An 18,442-nucleotide genomic window follows, 5' to 3' on the forward strand; every position below is an offset into this window, starting at 1 on the left:
GGAGTTTTTGAGTTTGTAAGCCCGCCTCCTCCTCGCCGGACAGAAAAGTTAACCCCTTGCAGGGACTCTTGCAGGGGAACTCGCTTCCCAGACACCAGACACCAAGGACTCTGCGGACTGCGGAGTGTTTGTATAACTTGCCTTTTGTGGTCGAATGACTACTTTTAAACATTGTGTATTTTTTTATGTGGTATAAATGTACTTTTATAAATAATATTTTGATACTTGTGCTTTTCAGCAAATGAATTAAAAGATGAAATTTTAAGGACACACCTCTTTGTTTTTTGATACATGTCATTGATTATGTTTCACACAGCCCACATTTGTTGAGTGGTTGTACGGATCAGCGTTTTCAGAGTTTTGAAGATAAGTCTGTGTCAATAAGTATGTATACGTCCCTTCTTTTGATGAAATAGATATTATATTCCCACTTGGTAGGAGGGATTATCACCTTAGTGTGGGGCAACCCGCGAATGAAATAATGAAAACAACATTACAGCACCATTCCTGGACGAGACATGAGCAAACGAACATTCACATAATAGTGAGTACACAAACATCAGCGGAATAGCAGCATCGCAACCTTCACCTGTACATTTGTGGCTAAGTATATTCAGAACTCTGACCAAATGTCTTTAGGGCGACGAACACTTGGAAGTAAGGTTATATACAATTGTTCGTTGTCATTTGTCCAAATAACATCCTGCAACTGTGCTTCCCACGTGGCCGTCTCCTTCCCAGTCCATTTCAATAGTATTGTGCTTTTGGCCAAATTCAATCCAAGGTTCAATAATCTGCGCCTGGTAGTCCCCCATCTTGCTCGTATAATCTAGTATGTAATCACATGTGGTTAGCACCAGTTGCTGGCCAAGACGTCCGAGAAAACCGCCCTAATGGAGCACCAGAACCCATGTAGTTTGGAACATGACCATAGCATATGCAACAGAGGGGCATTCTCCGAAGTAAATGTTTAATGCAAGACGAGTTTATTTGTGATGAACTGGGCAAGCCAGCTGCTAATGGGACATAGCTTGGTAGTGGGGCCAAATGTGGTCAGAACCTGGCACTGAGGTGCTAGGTAAGGGCAGAATTGGGCACTAGTGGACTAGTTGGGCCTGAACTGGGCACTGAGGAAAACTGGTTGCAACTAGACACTGAATGTCACATGGGGCCAAATCTGGGCTATGAGGGCAGAATTTGGCACTGAGGGACAATGTGGGCAGAATTGGGAAGTGAGGTTAAACATTGGTAGAAGTAGTATAGGGAGAGCAACCTGGGGTAGAACTTGGGGCAACAAGCAACATGAAAACGTTTTCAGTGGCCAGGCTGTCATACTGTTGAATCTGCCTCATGATTTTCTTTGAGCACAGCTAGCATGGCCATGTATTGCAAAAATTGTCCTGTGTTCTATTGTCACAAGATGGCTAGTAAATTCTATGGCACGTTACCAAATATTCTGAAATGTGTGCAGTAAAATGTATTACCATTTCGATCCATTGTTTCAAAGAATTTTGGTAGGCGGTGCTGTGTGACAAACATGTATGCTGACATCTCACCTTAAACGCACGCAGAAGGCGTCCCCGCCCCTTCCCCAGGAGAAACCCATTGTGGATCCTATAAGTAATGTTTTTTTTAAACTGAAAGCCTTACTAAAATTGCAACTGATGTGCAGGCACGTCATCTTGCTCTAATGTATGCCAGCCAGAGCCGTTTGTAGGGTTAGTCCATTTTAAGAAGCCACCTAGTATTCCAGCAGCTGGGGCACCACATTGGCTCTAGAATGCTCCCATAAGCACCAAATGCAACAGAATGTTGCATTGCTTGTGTGGGAAAAGTCCCCTTACTTGAGTGTGCCCTTAAAATATATTATTGGTTTTTGTGCTTTGGTGGCGTAAGCCACCGAATCGCTAAACCATTGATACTGTAAATGTATTAAAATAAAAGGAGAAAGGTTCTGGAGTAGTGTTTGGCATGGCAACTTGCCGATGCTTGGGTATGAAATGGCCGAAGCAGCAGCTGGGCATTGACAGTCTCGCTCACATCTGCAGGCCTGCTGCTGTCGCCAGGGAGCTGTGCATGCTACTGAAGTAGGATCAAAATCACTGCACTTAACTAGATGCACATTAGATTATCATTTGTATGCACCAATGCTTTTTGTCAGATGAACTCCTGTCGGTCTATGTTTAAAGTCTGAGCGGCAGACGGAGACTGAGGCAGCCAGGAAGGCCTCGGATTTACAAGGCAGGTGAGCTAGCTGCCTTTGTTTTTGGAATACAGCACGTCCTCCATGCTGGCAAAGCTCGGAAACGGGTCCACAGAGTGATCTATTTTTCCCGGAGAGAACTGGCTTCCTAGAAGCTGGCTGAGTTGTCACGGAAGACCCATAGACCTGCAGACACAAGACGAAGCTTCAGTCTACGTTTTAAAGTGTAAACCTATATCTTTTTTCATATTTGCGTAGCTCAGTTTTGCTGCCTTTATCTGCAACCAAGTGCCTTCCTCTCTCTAGGCTCCAATGCCTTTGGCCCCTTTCCAGGTCTTTCTCTATGGATGTCTCAGCCACTACATGTGATTATCTCAGTCTCTTCCTTTCACCATGTCTCATCCTCTCACCCCCACCTCTGCCCGCCACCCCTTTGACTGCTCTGTGCAGCACCAGCTCAGGTTCTGCCTCCTGCCATCCTATAATCACACTCGGGGGCAACTGCACAACTTTAAATCATGTTTGACGCACAAATTGTGACCCGCCAGCAGTAGTCCGAGTTCAGGCAAATCTACCGGTTTCACTTGACTCCCGCCCTCACACCTATGTAATAGATCCGCGGGTTTGCCTGTAGGAGGGCAGATGCTGAAACTCCCATCCCGTGATTATTTGAGAAGGTTTGGGGCGCTTGAAAGAGCATAGCCATGCAGTTTGGGCATTTATTTCAATCGTGTGTTTACAACGTGAAAAGCGAGACTACAAGTCCCGGAATGCAAAGTGCAGCAAGCCAAACGAACACTTCTACGTTCTTGGGGAATGTTTTTTGGGATGAGTCCATAGGCGGTTTGGGTTCATGAAGTACAATTAAATGGAAAACCCAGCTAGGACCAATCGCATGCCATTACATCTTATTTTAATATTGTAATCGAATTACACATCTAGCTAAAAGAGAGAGGGGGAAATGGCTGGCATAGAAACCAGCAATGCCAGGCCTGCATCCCACGCTCTACGCCCAACCACCCATCCTACTCCATCGCACCCTACCTCCTCTCTCTAGCCCCACCCTGCCCCCTACTCTTTACCCCCACCACCCCACTGTCTACCTCCAGCCCCACTCTTTCTACCCCCACACACCCCCACTCTTTCTACCCCCACACACCCCCACTCTTTATACCCCCACCAACCCCCCACTCTTTCTACCCCTACTGATCCGCCACTCTTTCTACCCCATTCTTTCTGCCACCACCACCCACTTTCTACGCTGACCCCCCCTGCTCTTTCTACCCCCACTGTTTCCACCCCCAGCCACTCACCGCCCTTTCTACATCCACCCCTGCTCTTTCTACCCCATCCCCCCGCCCTACCACCTTTATCTCTATCCTCATCCTCTCTACTGCCACACATCCTATCCGTACTTTCTCTGCTCAACTCTACCACCTGTTTACCCCACCACCAAGCTTACACCCTTTATTCCCCCACCCTAATTCCTCTTTTTCCAACCCACCCATTTTACACACTCTCTCTATGCACTCTCATCCTTCCTCTCACACTCTTGCCTTATTTCTTACCCTCTCACTCTCACTTGTCCCGAGAAGATAGCTCAGCGGCAACATGCTCGCCTTGGAAGCAAGACGACACGGAGCAACACAGGTTCAATCCCCAGGTCTGCGCTTAGAAACCTCTAGGTATTAAGCGCATTATAAATAACCTATCATAAATCTTATCATACCCTTTCTCGCTCATATTTCCTCTTGCTCTTCATGATGGCACGCTCTATCAATGGCTTCTCCCTTGCTCTATTCCCCTTCTCATTCAATTGCACACCTTGACCACTTATCCCATCGCCTTTGAAACTTTGCACTTCGCTCCATGCACCCTGAACAGCAGTAAACGCCAAACCTATTGGCATTGCCAATGCCTGTTGACTTGGGCACTGTGGAAGCACCTTCCACAAACTCTGGGTAGGTCGCTGATGGCAGTGGAAACGCGAGACTTCTTGTATGCAGTGGTTTTGGTGTTTGAAATTCGCGGTGAGGTTACCTGTACACATATCCAGCATTGTTCAATGTGTTTTACTAACGCTGTTACACCTAGTTATCACTTTGCTATTGTTTATCTTTTGCAGGGGGGACCCCTTCCTGGTGAAACTGAACGTTGCTGTGACCTCCGGCTACCTCATTTCAGGTAATGCGAGGTGCACAGTTTACCCATCTGTACAAGTGCACGCAAATCTAGGTGAAGTTCCGGGCATGAAATGCACACGGCCTGAGCAGGAAGGAAGATAATTTAATGGACTTTGTTGGTTGCCCTCCTATCTCTTTCCCCTTCTCACATTTCTTTTCTTGCCGACCGGGCACAATGCACCCACAAGGCCTGACCATCTCCGGTTTCTCTTCTCAAACGGGGCTTTCGAGGCTGTTTATGGAGGGGGGGGGGGGGGCAAAGTTCGCTCTTGTTTAAATCTGATGTCAAAATAATTAATTTCAGGTTGTCTGAGATGGTCTTTTTATATATGGTACATTAAAAAGCTTTTATATCTGCACACATCACTGCGTTATGGAATATCGTAGTGCGGTGTGGGTGCGCGACTCATTTTCTGTCCATTCTCTGTTTGTGATGCAAGCTTGTATATTTTGTTTTGCAGATTTGTTGCTTATTGTTTGCTACTGGAAGGCGATTGGTGATAAATATTTTATAACTCATCATTTGGCAGCTCTCTATGCTTACTACTATGTACTGGTGAGTGCTGTGTTTGCAATAGCAGAACAAGCAGACAAGATGGGAAACAGTGACCAAGGGTGAACCACCCAAAACAAACTGAAAAACAAACGCTTAGTATCAAAAACATATTACAGTTTCATATTTAGAATTCAGCATCCCATTTCTTTCATTTTCTTGGAGCTTGGTATCAAAAACCGTTTTTAAATTAACCAAAGTGTAGTCTACATTTTCCACAAAATCACAAGTTTTCGTTGTATAAATGGTGTGATAAAATGAGTACTGCTCTGCAAGAGTACAGGGATTCCTAGTGTCTAAAATGCCTACTCGGCTCTGCAATGCTACTAAACCAGCAGTGATATCGATCATAAAGTTGAAACTGACACACCCTACCCCCTTTGCCTTCACTATTAATGTGAACCCAGGGCAGGCTATACTAGCTGGTACAGATGCAACACAAACCGTAGTATGATGGTACCAAAATAAAAGAACGTCAAACCAAGGTTCTATAAAACTGGGACCCTTTTGATTAAACAAACAAAACTGCATGCAACTAATAATAAACGCCTTACTGCTCCATCCCTATAAGGGAGAAAACAGAGAATGCAAACTTTGGAATAAAGGAGAAGTCTGGATTTGAAGATGGGGCAATAAGGCAAGAATGTAAGGAGCAAATGTTTCTCAATGAAGATGTCTTTTAAAAGGTAGAGAATGGAGATTTAAAAGTAATCATGTCCCTTTAAGGGAAGCCAGGGGACAGGACCACTTCAAATACCCTTTAATCCTTGTTCTGGGGCCTCAAAGCACTGGGCTGGGCTTTTAGGAGCTTACTTGAGGCAGTGATGCAGCATCTGGTTGGTGAGCCGGTTGACCGAGTCCATAATGTGTTGCGGTCCAAGTGTATATGGCTTGTGGCATGAAGAACCTTGGGACAAGCAGACAATGTCTGGGTCAGTGTGGCTAACAAGCGATTTAAGGCAGGCTCCTGGGTTCAGTGCTTTTCCTTGATTTCTTGTTTGCTAGGAGATGCAGTTCAGGGTCCTCGTCTGCCCTTCCGAACCAGAAAGGTTTGTAGATGCCACTAGCATGGGCTCCATCAACTCCAGTGGCAGGGTCCTAGGTCCTAGTCCCTCATTTGCAGTAGGCCTTATCCACACAGCTATTGCACCCCAAATATGATGTTGGGATGGGTAGGAAGAAGAGCTTTCCTCTTTCTTGGAACCCATCTTGTCTTGAAGTCCATAGATGAATCGACTAAGGAGAGGCCCACCCCTCTTATAAACGACTACAATAGATTAGTCCAAAGCAAGGATTTTCAGGTGTCCAATCCATGCTGCCATGAGGTCATAACCAGAGTTTAGTCTGAAGGAAGTATGGAGTGGCTGAAAGTTTGGGTATCTCCAGCAAAATCCAAGATGATGGAAGCCCTCTCTGGACTAAACCTCTCCCAGGGGCTACTCTTAATCCATCCCCTTCCTCAGTCTGCTTACTTCAAAAGGACTCTGGGAATCAGCACCCTGGTGCGAGTGGGCCTTTTTCATTTTAGGGCTGTCTTTGAGGCGCTGGTACCCAGAGGACCTCCTGGAGAGGTTTCCTGTCTCCTAGAGGAAGGTGTTGGCCCTCCTCAGGGGAATCAAAGGGAAGCTTTCTAGGTAGTATCCCACGTAGTTGTTGTTGGTGCACCCAGGTCAGACTGCTAATAGGCAGCCAGCTCTGTCACAAATGAGTCCTCACCAAGCTGACAATAATAGGACACCCAAATGATTGTGGCTTTATAATTGTGTAATCTCAGTATCTGATATGTCATAACCGGACATGGCTTATATTTAATTATTAATGTGCCACCAAGCTGCTGGGGTACACAATTATAAGAATTTAAACCCGAGGTGCAGACTATTTAAAAAGCACCTTGGTCTGTTGGAAGTTTGTGTTCCAGGAATGTACATGCCACCTTTCAACCTGCCCTGATGCCTCTGCTGGGCAGACACTGGAGATGTCAGGAGATAGTCACATCATAGATGCACTATTTTTTATTTGACATGGAACATATCGAAAAGGGGGTTCTGATTAGTAGTCCTTCCTTTCAGAAACGGAATAACCTGCTTTTATTTTATCTCTAAAATAAAAGGCATAGGTTTTTAAACTCTTGCAGATGGAATTCCGTAACAGATGGGTAGACTGATAGTGCTCTCAACTGAGTAACCCATCTCGAAGTGCTGATCCTGACGTTGGGAGGAGGGATACTGTGTTATCTGATAAATTGGCTTTGGGATATTTATTAAGCACTGTAGACTGACTGGAGCTGTAAAGTCAATGTAAGGGAGTTCCATAATTTGGCACAAGAGTGTCAATCTTGTGGCCTTCTTTGGTGGCTAATAAACACCTGGAGATGTTTACAATAGTTTGGCTGGCTGATCTTTCTGCTTCTCTGAGGGCATGACGTCTAATTTCATTCTGTATGGGTCTGATCCGGTGATCTAAATACATGAATGAATAAGGCCCAAAGTTTCAAGCATAGCGGGAATCCTCATCACAGTATGGCCTGCTTATTTGGCATGTGACACAGGGATGTGGACGTTGGCATCCTTTGCAATTGCTATGGAATGCTTACAGCGTGTGTGCTTAGGAAGGGAGTGCTTCTCACTTAGGTCGGTAAACAGGTTGCTGCTTTGCGTTGGTAGTCCGTACATATGTCCAATATAATTTCAGAGGTGGTTGCTTGTTTTGACTGAGAAAACAGACAAAACTAAGCATCCAAGATTAGATTAAGCAGGGTTGACAAAACTAATAAAGCACTGCAGAAAGGCAGACCACCAAGACTAATTGTTGTATTCCAGTCCTGAAAGCTCGTGGTCATGCTTATTCTATCTTTTCAGTTGTTAAGGAGAGTGGGGAGAGATGTGCTGGATGGAAGAGGCACATTGATATTGATGAAGCACTGGAAAGAGGAGACGGCAAAACAGTGGACTGAGCATAGATGGAACTCGGAGTAAATGGAACAAGTGGCTCACTTGGAAGGGGAAAGGAAAATTGAGGTGTTTGGGGAGAGACATGTCTTGAATTATTGTACAGTAAGGTTTAAGTTACTTACCTGTAACTATTGTTCTCCAGCATGGGTCTGGCATGGATTCACCTGCTCATGAATATTCCCCGGCTGGGAATCCTCAGTAAAAGAAAAACAGTTTCATTGTCACTTACAAACTGTATGTCTCCTTTAAACCAACCACTGTCCTCTGGGTCATACTGCCCCCATCCAATGACAGTCCTCTCCCTAAGACCCTCCTCTGGCAGCCATCTTCAGATGTGGGAAGCAAGTAAAGTGGCAGTATGACCAAGAAGAGCTGCAGAGGGGTCGGAGGGAGGGTTTGCATGTGAATTCATGTCAGACCCATGTTGGAGAATGTAAAGTAGTAGGCTGTAGTCGGAATGCAGGGTTAAAAGGTAGGATTTATTTCTGTGTTAACCTTTCCACCAGCCCCTCATTATAAACAACAAAACATGCTTAAATGTGGCTCAGCAGGCTTGCTCGGAAAAAGGGTGAATCAATTCAGAGTTCGCATGAATGTCCTCTTAACCTTTGCTCCTCTTTGAAAGAAAAATAATCAGGTCACATAAATTCCTTTCCCCTGACACTAGCTTTCCATTCCTTCGCCAGCTGTCCAAATGGGGTTAAAAAAAAACAAAACAAACAGAGAGGGTAAACCCACGGAAACACTGTCCTCTGAAAATGGTTTACGGCCAGGTTTTCCTTGTCAGTGAATCCGCTTCGGTAGTGTTTCTCGGCGCTGCCGCTCCTCGAGCCTTGACTGGCAGAGAGTTTGCCTCTTGATAAGGATCTCCGCGATGCCGCTCCTTCAGCCTCCTAGTACGCCCAATGTACATCACCTGGGGATTCCTCCCACTTCTCTGTGGTCTCCGGCCAGTGCTGCTGCTGTAATGAGAGACACCTGATGAGTTTCCCGGGGCTTCTTTTAACTCATGCTCTGCTCCTCTCCTCCCCTCCCCTCAGCTTCCACCTGCCTTTCCTGCCCACTTCCCACACCTGCAGCCAGTTTGCCTTCACTCCTCCACCCTGCTCCATGCACTGTTTGTCCATCCCAACCTGTACTGCTATGGGTGTACCTGTCACTGTACCGCATGACAGGGCTGTATCTATACCGCTTCCCTTTGTTCATTTGATCTTTTCCCACACCTTGTCTCCATTTCACCGTGGTGGGTTATGGGACATGTAGTTTTGTTCTGTCCTGCTGATATAACTTTTTGGGGGCTGGGTCTGAAAGTTAGAATGGGGTTGTCTTTCATCTCCATTGCCTCTTTGACCTCCTTACAGAGAACAATAGTTACATGTAAGTAACTTAAGCCTTCTCCAGGATGGGGTCTGGCATGGATTCACATGCTCATGAATAACTAATACATCACAGTACAACATCACACAATCACAGGAGGTGGCAAGGCTCAACAGAAGCAACTAACTCTTACCTCTGGAACACTCACCTCAAGCGAACAGGTTGCGTAGCACTGCTTGGCCGACTCTGGAATCCTCACTGAACTCCTTGTCGATGCAGTAGAACTTGGTCAAGTTGTGCGTGGACCTTCATGTAGCAGCCCTGCAGATGTCCAGCTGGGGCACACCAGACAGGAATGCCGTCATTGCAGAAATCGCTCTGGTGGAACATCGGTTCACCAACCGATGACACTGTGTGATGCAGCCAGAGTGCCACCTTGAAATGGAAGCCTTGGACAAGGCCTTCCCATGGTTCACAGAACCAAAGTTCAGAAACAGTTGTGAAGTCTTCGGAAAAATCTTTGTGCGTGCCACATCGAACTTCAGGGCACGAGCAACGTCCAGTGAGTGCAAGATCCTTTCGCCGGTGACTAAGGCTTCAGAAAAAAACAGGTAACACCAAAGGCTCATTGAGGTGGAATTCCGAAAGAACCTTCGGCATGAAAGAGGGGTGTGTCTGCAGCACCACCCTCGATTTGTGGAAAGTCAGGTATGGTTGCTTGCAGGATAGGGCCTGTATCTCAACTACCCTCCTGCCAGAGGGGATGGCCACAAGGAAAGCCGTTTCCCAAAAGAGGTACTTGAGAGGGGCCTGATGCATAGGTTCGAAGGTGGCCCCCATGAGCCTTGTCAGAACCGCGTTGAGTTCCCATGCCGGGTCAGGACCCTTCAACAGCAGGAAAGATCTGAAAAGTCCTTTGAGAAACTCCTGGACGTGTCGATGGGACCAAAGTGAAGATCTTCCTGGCGACCTGGTGTAGCGGGAGATACCCGCCAGATGTATGTTGATGGAGGCATGCGCCAATCAGTCCGGCCTTAGCCAAGGATAGCAAGTACAGTAGGATCTGTGAGGCCGTGACCCTCAAAAGGGTAATCTTCTGTGACTGGCTACACATAGCGAAACGCTTTCACTTGTGACTGTAGCAGCACTTCAAGGTCGACGACGCCCTGGCTTTTGCGAGGACCTCCCTGCAGTCTGCTGGCAACTCATAACCTCAACACTAGGGCTACAGGAGCCAAGCCCACAGGTTCAGTGATCCAGGGTCGTGATGTAGGATTGCGCCTCCTTCTCTGGTGAGAAGATCCGGAACCACTGGCAGCTTGACCAGAGGAGACACTGACAGGCTGAGAAGGTCCGGGTACCAAATCTGCTTCGGCTACGCCGGGGCGATGAGTATCATCCTGCAGTGGCACTGTGAGTGTGTTGATGACTCGTAGCAGGAGAGGCAACAGAGGAAACCCATACAGAGACAGTGTCAGGAATGCAGTCGGAGTGCCCGCTCCCGATTGTCAACCTTCGCGCAACATGAATTCCCGTTCACAGACAACATGCATATGGCCACGCTTCTTTTCTCTTCACAACAAGTTCAGACACTGTTTACCACACAGTAGGAAGTAATTTGTGAGACGCACAGGTGTATTGTCTGCAAGGAAATACTTTAAACACACTCACTGCAACCTTTTCAGGACTTTGCTCCCGGCGAATTCTAACTTATCAGCTTATTTTTGTTGTTAGGGTTTGTCAGCTGTGGTATTGCATCATTATCTAGATTGCCATAGGTAGAGCTAAGCCATTTTCCAAATTATATACATATCCACTTGCGACTTCCCTTTTGATATATTGATTCATTAAGGTGAGTGCCAAATACAATTTCTTCACACTGTATTGCTTTTTCAAAATGTTTGTATTTTTATTCCATATACAAACTCCTACTCTCTACATGTGTTTCACCCTTGTTCATATCACAAGGGATCCTCAAGAGAGATTTGCTGTTTTAAAAAAAAAAAGAAACATACATTTTTCATATACTTGATTCAAAAAGAATTTTTTAGCAAAAAAAAGTATATAACAGTGGTTCAATTCTAAGTATCCTTTTTAAATGTTCAATTTTTTTTTTCTAAAATAACTCATGAAGAAAATACCATGCAAATGGCACTCACCAATTTCGTTTACTTTGGGCTTGTTTTGCCACAATTCAACAGTTCAACTTGTGATCAATGCACTTTCTGTGGGTGTAACTTTAAATTTCCTTTGGGTGTTTTACCCTATTTAAACAAGAAAGCACATTCTTTTTTAAATTAAGATTAGGTCTTGTTAGGTTTCCTTCTAGGTGGCAATTAATATTCTTATAAGCTTTGGGGGAATCAAGGGTTTACTCAGTTTACTTGTTACTCAGAAGTGATCCGCTTGTCACTCCCTGGCTCCTATTCCGGCGTGCTTTTAAATTTCATTGCGTGCATTTAAATGCAATTTCCGTGTGTGACGTCATCACGCTCGCGTTCCCGCGTGCGCGATGATGTCATCGCGTGCTACGTGGTGGCCATTTTAGGTGCCGCTGCTACTTTTTAACAATTATTATTACGATTAGCTCCATCGCGTGTGACAGCATGTTGTACATTTCATGGCAATACACCTCCTACGGTAAGCGCTGGCAGTTGCTTTGGAAACTGTGGCGCTCACACTAACACCGCCACGTCATACGCACGTTATTGCATGTCATTTGACTTGTAGCATTTTAAGCTCCTCCTTTCACTGTGTTGGTGCTTCTGATTTTGTCAACGTGTGCTTAGCTTTTCTATCACGTATTCTTGATTTCCTGGTTTCCTGATTCCTTGCCCATTTCTTGGACTCCTCTAGTCTCTTGCCCTTTTGGTACTGTTTGCTTTGGATATTATGCCTTTTTGTCCAGACTCCGATTACTGCCCCTCGACCTGCTGAAGCTGCTCCCTTGGATACCTTACTTCCCGCTCTGGTGCCGACTCGGAATATGTCTTCACGGATTGTCTTTGTCTTCTCCTAAGGATTTGTTTGCCCACATTGCTGTCAACCTGGACCATTTCCACAGATTATTGTTCCACTTGGAATTTCAATTACTGCGTTCAAGGTTAAAGATTACTTCTTGCCAACACAGCTCGAGTTAGCCCAGAGGGCCCTCCTCATATCAGCTCTGTACGGACTAGAGACTGTCGTTGTACTCTGGCTGAGCCGCGAGTAGCATCCTCGTTTCGTCAGGGCGGTTGAATTATCAAGTACTTACTGGCCCTTAGGGGTTCGCGTGCCGTCAGATATAGTCCCTTTCACTTCTATGGCCTTTTGGGTTACTTGGTTGTGTTGATCCTTCTGCAACTATCGAAAGGAACCATTTCCATCTACCCCATGGTAAGGTTGCATACATCTCTTCTGTTTCTTCCATCTGCATTACACACCCCGTTCCTTCCACTCTAAGCTTGCTTTTCATTCTTCTAGATACACCAGGTGTTCCCCTCTCTCAACACTGGAAGGAAAGCCCTTGTCCCAAGACACTGTACAGATATATTTTGGTTATTTCCTTCAGTTGCAGGTTGGTTTGGGCAGTTTCTGTGTGTGCATTAATGCATTGACCAAAGTAAGCATTGTCCTTAACCTGAATTTCCTTTCCGGTTTTAGGAACTCTGCTGTTCGAGTCCATTCTCCCAAATAATAAATCCCTTGGTATTGGTTTTTGTACATACACAGGGTTATATTGTTAGGCAGAATTTGTCATCTAAACTATGGGGGCAAAAGTCGTGACTGATTCTGACAGACCGCCCTTCCCCCAGGTGGAATCTGCTGGAAAACCTCTGGCATTTGGAGTTCGCCACAGTTGCAAACAGATCGATCTGGGGCCTTCCCCACTTGACGCAGATGTGGTCCTGCCAAAGTTCCCACTTTTGGCAGGACCGCAACTCCCACCTGAGGGAGTCTGCAATGGTTTTCTTGACTCCCGCTAGGTGAAGGGGGACGAGGAAAATCCCTTGTCGGACGGCCCAATGCCACAAGTCCTGCACTTCCTTGGAGAGCGCTGGGGATCGAATTCCCCTCCTGTTTCCTGATGTAGAACATGGGGGTGGTGTTGTCCGTGACTTGAGGGCCCAGAACACTGCCCATAGCTCCAGGATGTTGCTATGGAGATCCTTCTCCTGTGGCAGCCACAGGCCTCTGGTGTACAGACATCTGGTGTTTGCTCCCCAGCCTTCCAGGGTAGTGTCTGTGGTGACGTCTCCTGGTATGGAGGGTTTTGGAAGCCTGTGCACCGGGCGAAACTTGGAGCGGATACCCCACAATCCTATCACCCGACGGAACTCGTCGAGCGGGATCTTGTCTGTGAAGCACCTTCCCTTGAATAGTTGCTAGCCTCTCCTCCGAGGGTGACGCCAGGCAGGACACCGTATTAAGTCTGGCTCCTAGCAACAGCGCGTTCTGCGATGGTGTTAAGCAGGACTTTGGATAGTTGATGGAGAATCCCAGATCCGTCAGCAGGTGGACTGTCGCTGCCGTGTGTCCCACGGAAAACTCCCGCAAGCGGACTCGGATGAGCCGGTCATCGAGGTACTGGTATACGTGTATGCCCCGTAGATGTAGATGGGAAGCCACCGGTGCCAGATATTTTGTGAACAGTCTGGGGGGGCGACTTCAATCCGAAAGGCAGAGCCTTGAACTGGTAGTTCTGACCTGCACTACGAAACATCCGATGTTTCTTGTGAATGAGGATGTGGAAATAGGTGTCCTCCAGGGACAGTGATGTCATGAAGTCTCCTTCCTCCAACTGGCCGAGCACGTGTTGCAACATGACTATCCAGAACTTTTGGGACTTTAAGTATTTGTTGAGACGTCGCAGGTCTAGGATGGGCCTCCAGCCCCTTGTCTTCCTTCTGAGCAGAAAGTATCTGGAATAGGCTCTGGGGCCCCAGAGTTTTCGCAGCATGGCCCGTACCTCTTCCAGGAGCTGAGGGATGTGCTACTCCTGACGGGCAATCTGAGGGATCCGTGGACACCTGCATTGAAACTCCAGGGTGTACCCCTGGGCGAGAGCGTCCAGCACCCATCTGTCGGTGGTGATCTTCTTCCACTCGCTGACAAACCTAGTCAGCCGGCCTCCCACTAGGGAGTACGCGTGAGGGCCAGATGTCTGGCCAGTTCAGGGCTGCTTCGAAGCCGGCGTCCTGCCCTGCACGTGACAATGCTGTCCTCTGCTACCGTAGGCCTGGGGGGGCTTGAACTGGGGCCTGAGCCGGTTTCCCCCCTTCTGGGGTGCTAGCAGACTTTGCCAAAGTCACTGTGGCAGTGCCATGCCTTGGGGGCAGGGATACCTTCTATGCTGCGGGTGCTACCTTCACAGGGTCAGCTCCCATAGCAGTCGTGATAGCAGCCCCTGCTAACTCTATCGTCGATGAAGTCTTCGCCTGTGCCGATTGGGCCTGCTTGGGCAGTTTCGGCCGCCTTCTCCTCCGTCTATGGCTTCTCATACTTCTCCCGCAGTTTAGCCAGGGTAGATTTCCTTTTGAAAGAGGAGCTCGATTGCCGCTTGGCAATGGAGGCGGAGGGTCATGTCAATCGCACCCTATCTATCTTGGCACCCGCTTCCGCGACGAACCCAGTGAACTCTGAGTTGGGGTTTTTGGCATTGTCTTGGGGCCCCATGGATGAGGTGCCCTCAAAGGATTTAGAAGACTGCTACTCGGACCGGCTGGTCCTGGGTGAGGTATGACTCTGCTCGGAGCACGGAGCACAGGCCCTAGCGTTAAGCCACGCTGCCAGTCTTCTGTGCCTGTCCCTCGTCTTCTTGGCAAACCCAAGGCATATTTCGCACTCCACCTCCTTATGGTCTGGATGCAGGCAGTAGAGGCATTGCAGGTGCTTGTCTTCCACAAACCCATTCCTTAGCCCGCATTTGGTGCAGGGCTTGAAGAGGGATTTTCCCTCCTTCTCCTCCATCATGGTCAGAGGGCTCGAAGTAGGCCCGATGGCCTTCTAGAATCTTCGACGATCTTTGCCCTTGAGGGGCACCGAAATTCACTGACAACGGATCCCTGCTATCTGCAGATGAAGGAGAGCGCACATGGGTTCCTTTGGAACAATAATAAAACCTTTTTCTGTCGAGAACACGAAAAAACATAGAAGTAGCTCGCACAGCAAACTTTAGCTCCCAACACTGAAGCGTGCAGTAAAAACCTGAAGATGGCTGTCAGAGGAGGGGCTTAGGGGGAGGACTGTCATTGGATGGGGCAGTATGACCCCGAGGACAGGGATTGGTTTAAAGGAGAAATAAATGTTGTAAGTGAAAGTGAAACTGTTTCTTTTTACCAAGGATTCCCAGCCTGACTGGGAATATTCATGAGCATGTGAATCCATGACAGACCCCATGCTGAAGAAATGAAATGAATATGGATGACTGTTATGTGGATATTTTTATACATTGGGAGCAATGGGTGGAAGTACAAAGATGACGATATACCGGGTGCTTGAATTTAAAAGTTTTATAAATATAAACCTTGAGAAGGAAGATGGACATAATTTAAATTTTGTATGTAATTTGATCAAATCTAAGGGAGTGAAGGCAACTGTGTGCAAATGCACATCATCTAGGGCATGACATCTCTGTCTTAGAACAAATGTGGCTATTTGTTTTTTCTTTAAAATGTTGTAAGCAATGTTTGCACCATGCTGGAGCAGTGCCACAATACCCCCATGTGGAAAATGATAGAAAATAGAGTAATTTGCATTAAAACATATCCACACTAAATTATAGTATATATTGGATGAAACCAGTTTTTACTGTGTACCTCATAACTTTGTAACATACTCCTGAGTGACGGGCATATTGAGCAATGTACATGGTTTAATTTATTTGTGCATTTTTTGGAGTCCAGTAATCGTCTCTACTTAAATGCCATAAGTGCATATTTACGAGCTCCTGAAATTGTTTATGGACCATTGTATTGTCGTTTCAGTGCAAGCTTTCTGCCACTTGACTAGTTTCTATTTTCGGATAATGTTCTGGTTATTTTAATGGTCACATTTAGTTGTCTAAAGTGAAACACTATTTAGTTGTATAGAGTTTGGTTTGTGCATGTTAACCTGTAGTTGGGTAACTGAGTTTAAATCAAACAAGTGCAGTGGCATATCAATCTATTTTGGCAAAGGAACTTAACACATCAACAACTTTTGTTTTTATTTATAAGAGCTGGTTTCATAGAACCCATGACTAAGAACGAGACACTTAATACTTGTAGGGAAACACATTCCATTATGTAGGTTTTTCACAATATGTTCTCTAAGGGTGCAGGAGGAGGACACACAGGTGGCATGGTTGTTGGCATAAACCTTTATGATACCAGAAATAAAGAGAAAACCTACCTCTCCCTAACTTTGAGGTGTTTCCCTACCTCAACTAAAAATACTAAGGACTCGGTCAGGATGTCTGTGTAAATCAAGAGTCCACCTTTCTGTGTCAAAAACCTACTTCTATCTTTTACACTTACAACTAAACTGAAGAAGCAATTGATCTTCTTGGCCCAGAAGAATGGCTCTCTTCTTCTGGACAACAAATCACAGTTCCAATTGTTAGGTGGGATCTTTACCTGAGCGGATGACTGCCTTCCCCAGGTCTCAATCCCTTTCCAAGTCACAAAACAAAGTTCTAGGTTGTAATGCTAAACAGCAAAGTTCTCAGTTCAAACGCAAAAGGTAAAGTTCCAGTTCAAACATCAACACTCTGTATTGCCCATAGTTGTTTCTTCACTATTGGGTTTCTAGAGAATGCCTCCTTTTTCCTAATATCTGGCTCTGTGTTTTTCCTCACACAAAGCCAAGGGGAATGGCTCCCTTCCCCTGGACTCTTGTCCTTGGTTTCACGATTTCACAATGGCAGGGGAATTACTCCCTTTCCCTGGCTTTGTTCTTGCACGCTTTTACTTTTGGAGTTCACAACACCAGGGTGAATGACTCCCTTTCCCTAGCCTTTCATGGCCTTCGGTTCACTAACCTGGTTCACTAACCTGCCAGGTACTGTGACTATGAAGATGACTGAAACTTTCCTTCTTGTGGGTGTGGGTCCCAGACCCGTATTACTTCACGTGTTACTTTACCCACAGTCTTCTTCACAGGCTATTTTCACAGCCCTTCTTCCAAGGGTATGGCCACCCTTCTTAACTAGACCACTAGACCCTCTTCAGTATCCACCAGCAGGCCTATGTTGGCCCCTACCTTCAGGGAGTGTTTATGTGGGCTCTGGTCGGTCCTGGGACTTGCCTTTATTCCTGGTGTGCCTTCTGCCTACTTCGTTCTAGCTACAGTGGCTCTGCAACTGCTAGTTCCCTCTGGGCAGCTCTAATGACGGGGACTGCTCGGTCCCTCTTCCTCTGTCGGTTAAGTCAGCTGCTTTCCTGGAGGGAGAAAGGGTCTTTCCGCTTCCGACCCTTGAGAGACGCTTTGCCTTTTTGACTCGCGTCCCGGTCTGCCCTGCTTCTCTCCACTGCACCGCCGACTTGCTTGCGGATCCTCCAGGGAGGGCCAAACTCCCTCTTCTGTTTTGAATGCCACTTGACCAATAGGAATGCAGGTACCACTAGAATGTTCACTAGTGGTTCCAGGAGTGCTCCTCCTGCTTCAGAATTGTCTCATCTGGGTACCTGTCCTACAGGCCTCTCTTGGGTGAACTAGATTCTTCCTCATCTCAGTACTGATTATTTGTGTCACATGACACATGTACATGGGGGGGGTTACAAGGTAAGGATGGGCAGCTGAGGGGGATTGGATTGGATTGGAGTGGAGTATACCGCGTTCTCCTTGGATGTAGTCTCTGCTCTGACAGGGGTGATCTCTCCCCATGAGATCCTCCCAAAGATTACCACCCTCAGGGGGACTTTCGGGTAGCGACCTCACCTCCCTGGCCTCATGGGAAGAGGCTCCCCGTTTCATTTAAAAAAGCACTTCCAAGACTATACAATAGAGAAATAAGTACCCGGATCTCCCCTCATCGAGCCTCATAACGGTCTGGCTGTAAATGTTTTGAAATTAAGCCAAACAGATAAACATCTCAGTTGTTGCAGTCTTATCTTCCTTATCTTCCGAACTTCCTCCTTGGAAATCGCTCTTTGTGATGTGATACAACGAACAATGCCCTCTGTCTGCATCCTAGATTGACAAAGACTGGTGCTCTCTAACCAACACATTCCTCTTGGACTGGGGGGGGAAGGAGACTTCTGGGAACTGCTTT

At 46.6% G+C, this 18,442-nt stretch overlaps 1 protein-coding gene across 3 annotated transcripts in view; it reads left to right on the top strand.

The window, feature by feature from the left end:
* Positions 1-18,442, top strand: part of TLCD4 (TLC domain containing 4) — a 455,240-nt gene that overhangs the window by 241,574 nt on the left and 195,224 nt on the right. For all 3 annotated transcript variants that reach the window (XM_069641276.1, XM_069641275.1, XM_069641277.1), the window contains 2 exons: positions 4,329-4,387; positions 4,848-4,942. In XM_069641276.1, coding sequence (XP_069497377.1) covers positions 4,329-4,387; positions 4,848-4,942 — 154 coding nt within the window. The remainder of the gene's footprint in view (positions 1-4,328; positions 4,388-4,847; positions 4,943-18,442) is intronic.

The sequence above is a fragment of the Ambystoma mexicanum genome, chromosome 1q (genome assembly GCF_040938575.1).
Source record: "Ambystoma mexicanum isolate Mex_15411 chromosome 1q, UKY_AmexF1_1, whole genome shotgun sequence".
NCBI classification, from domain to species: Eukaryota; Metazoa; Chordata; class Amphibia; order Caudata; family Ambystomatidae; genus Ambystoma; species Ambystoma mexicanum.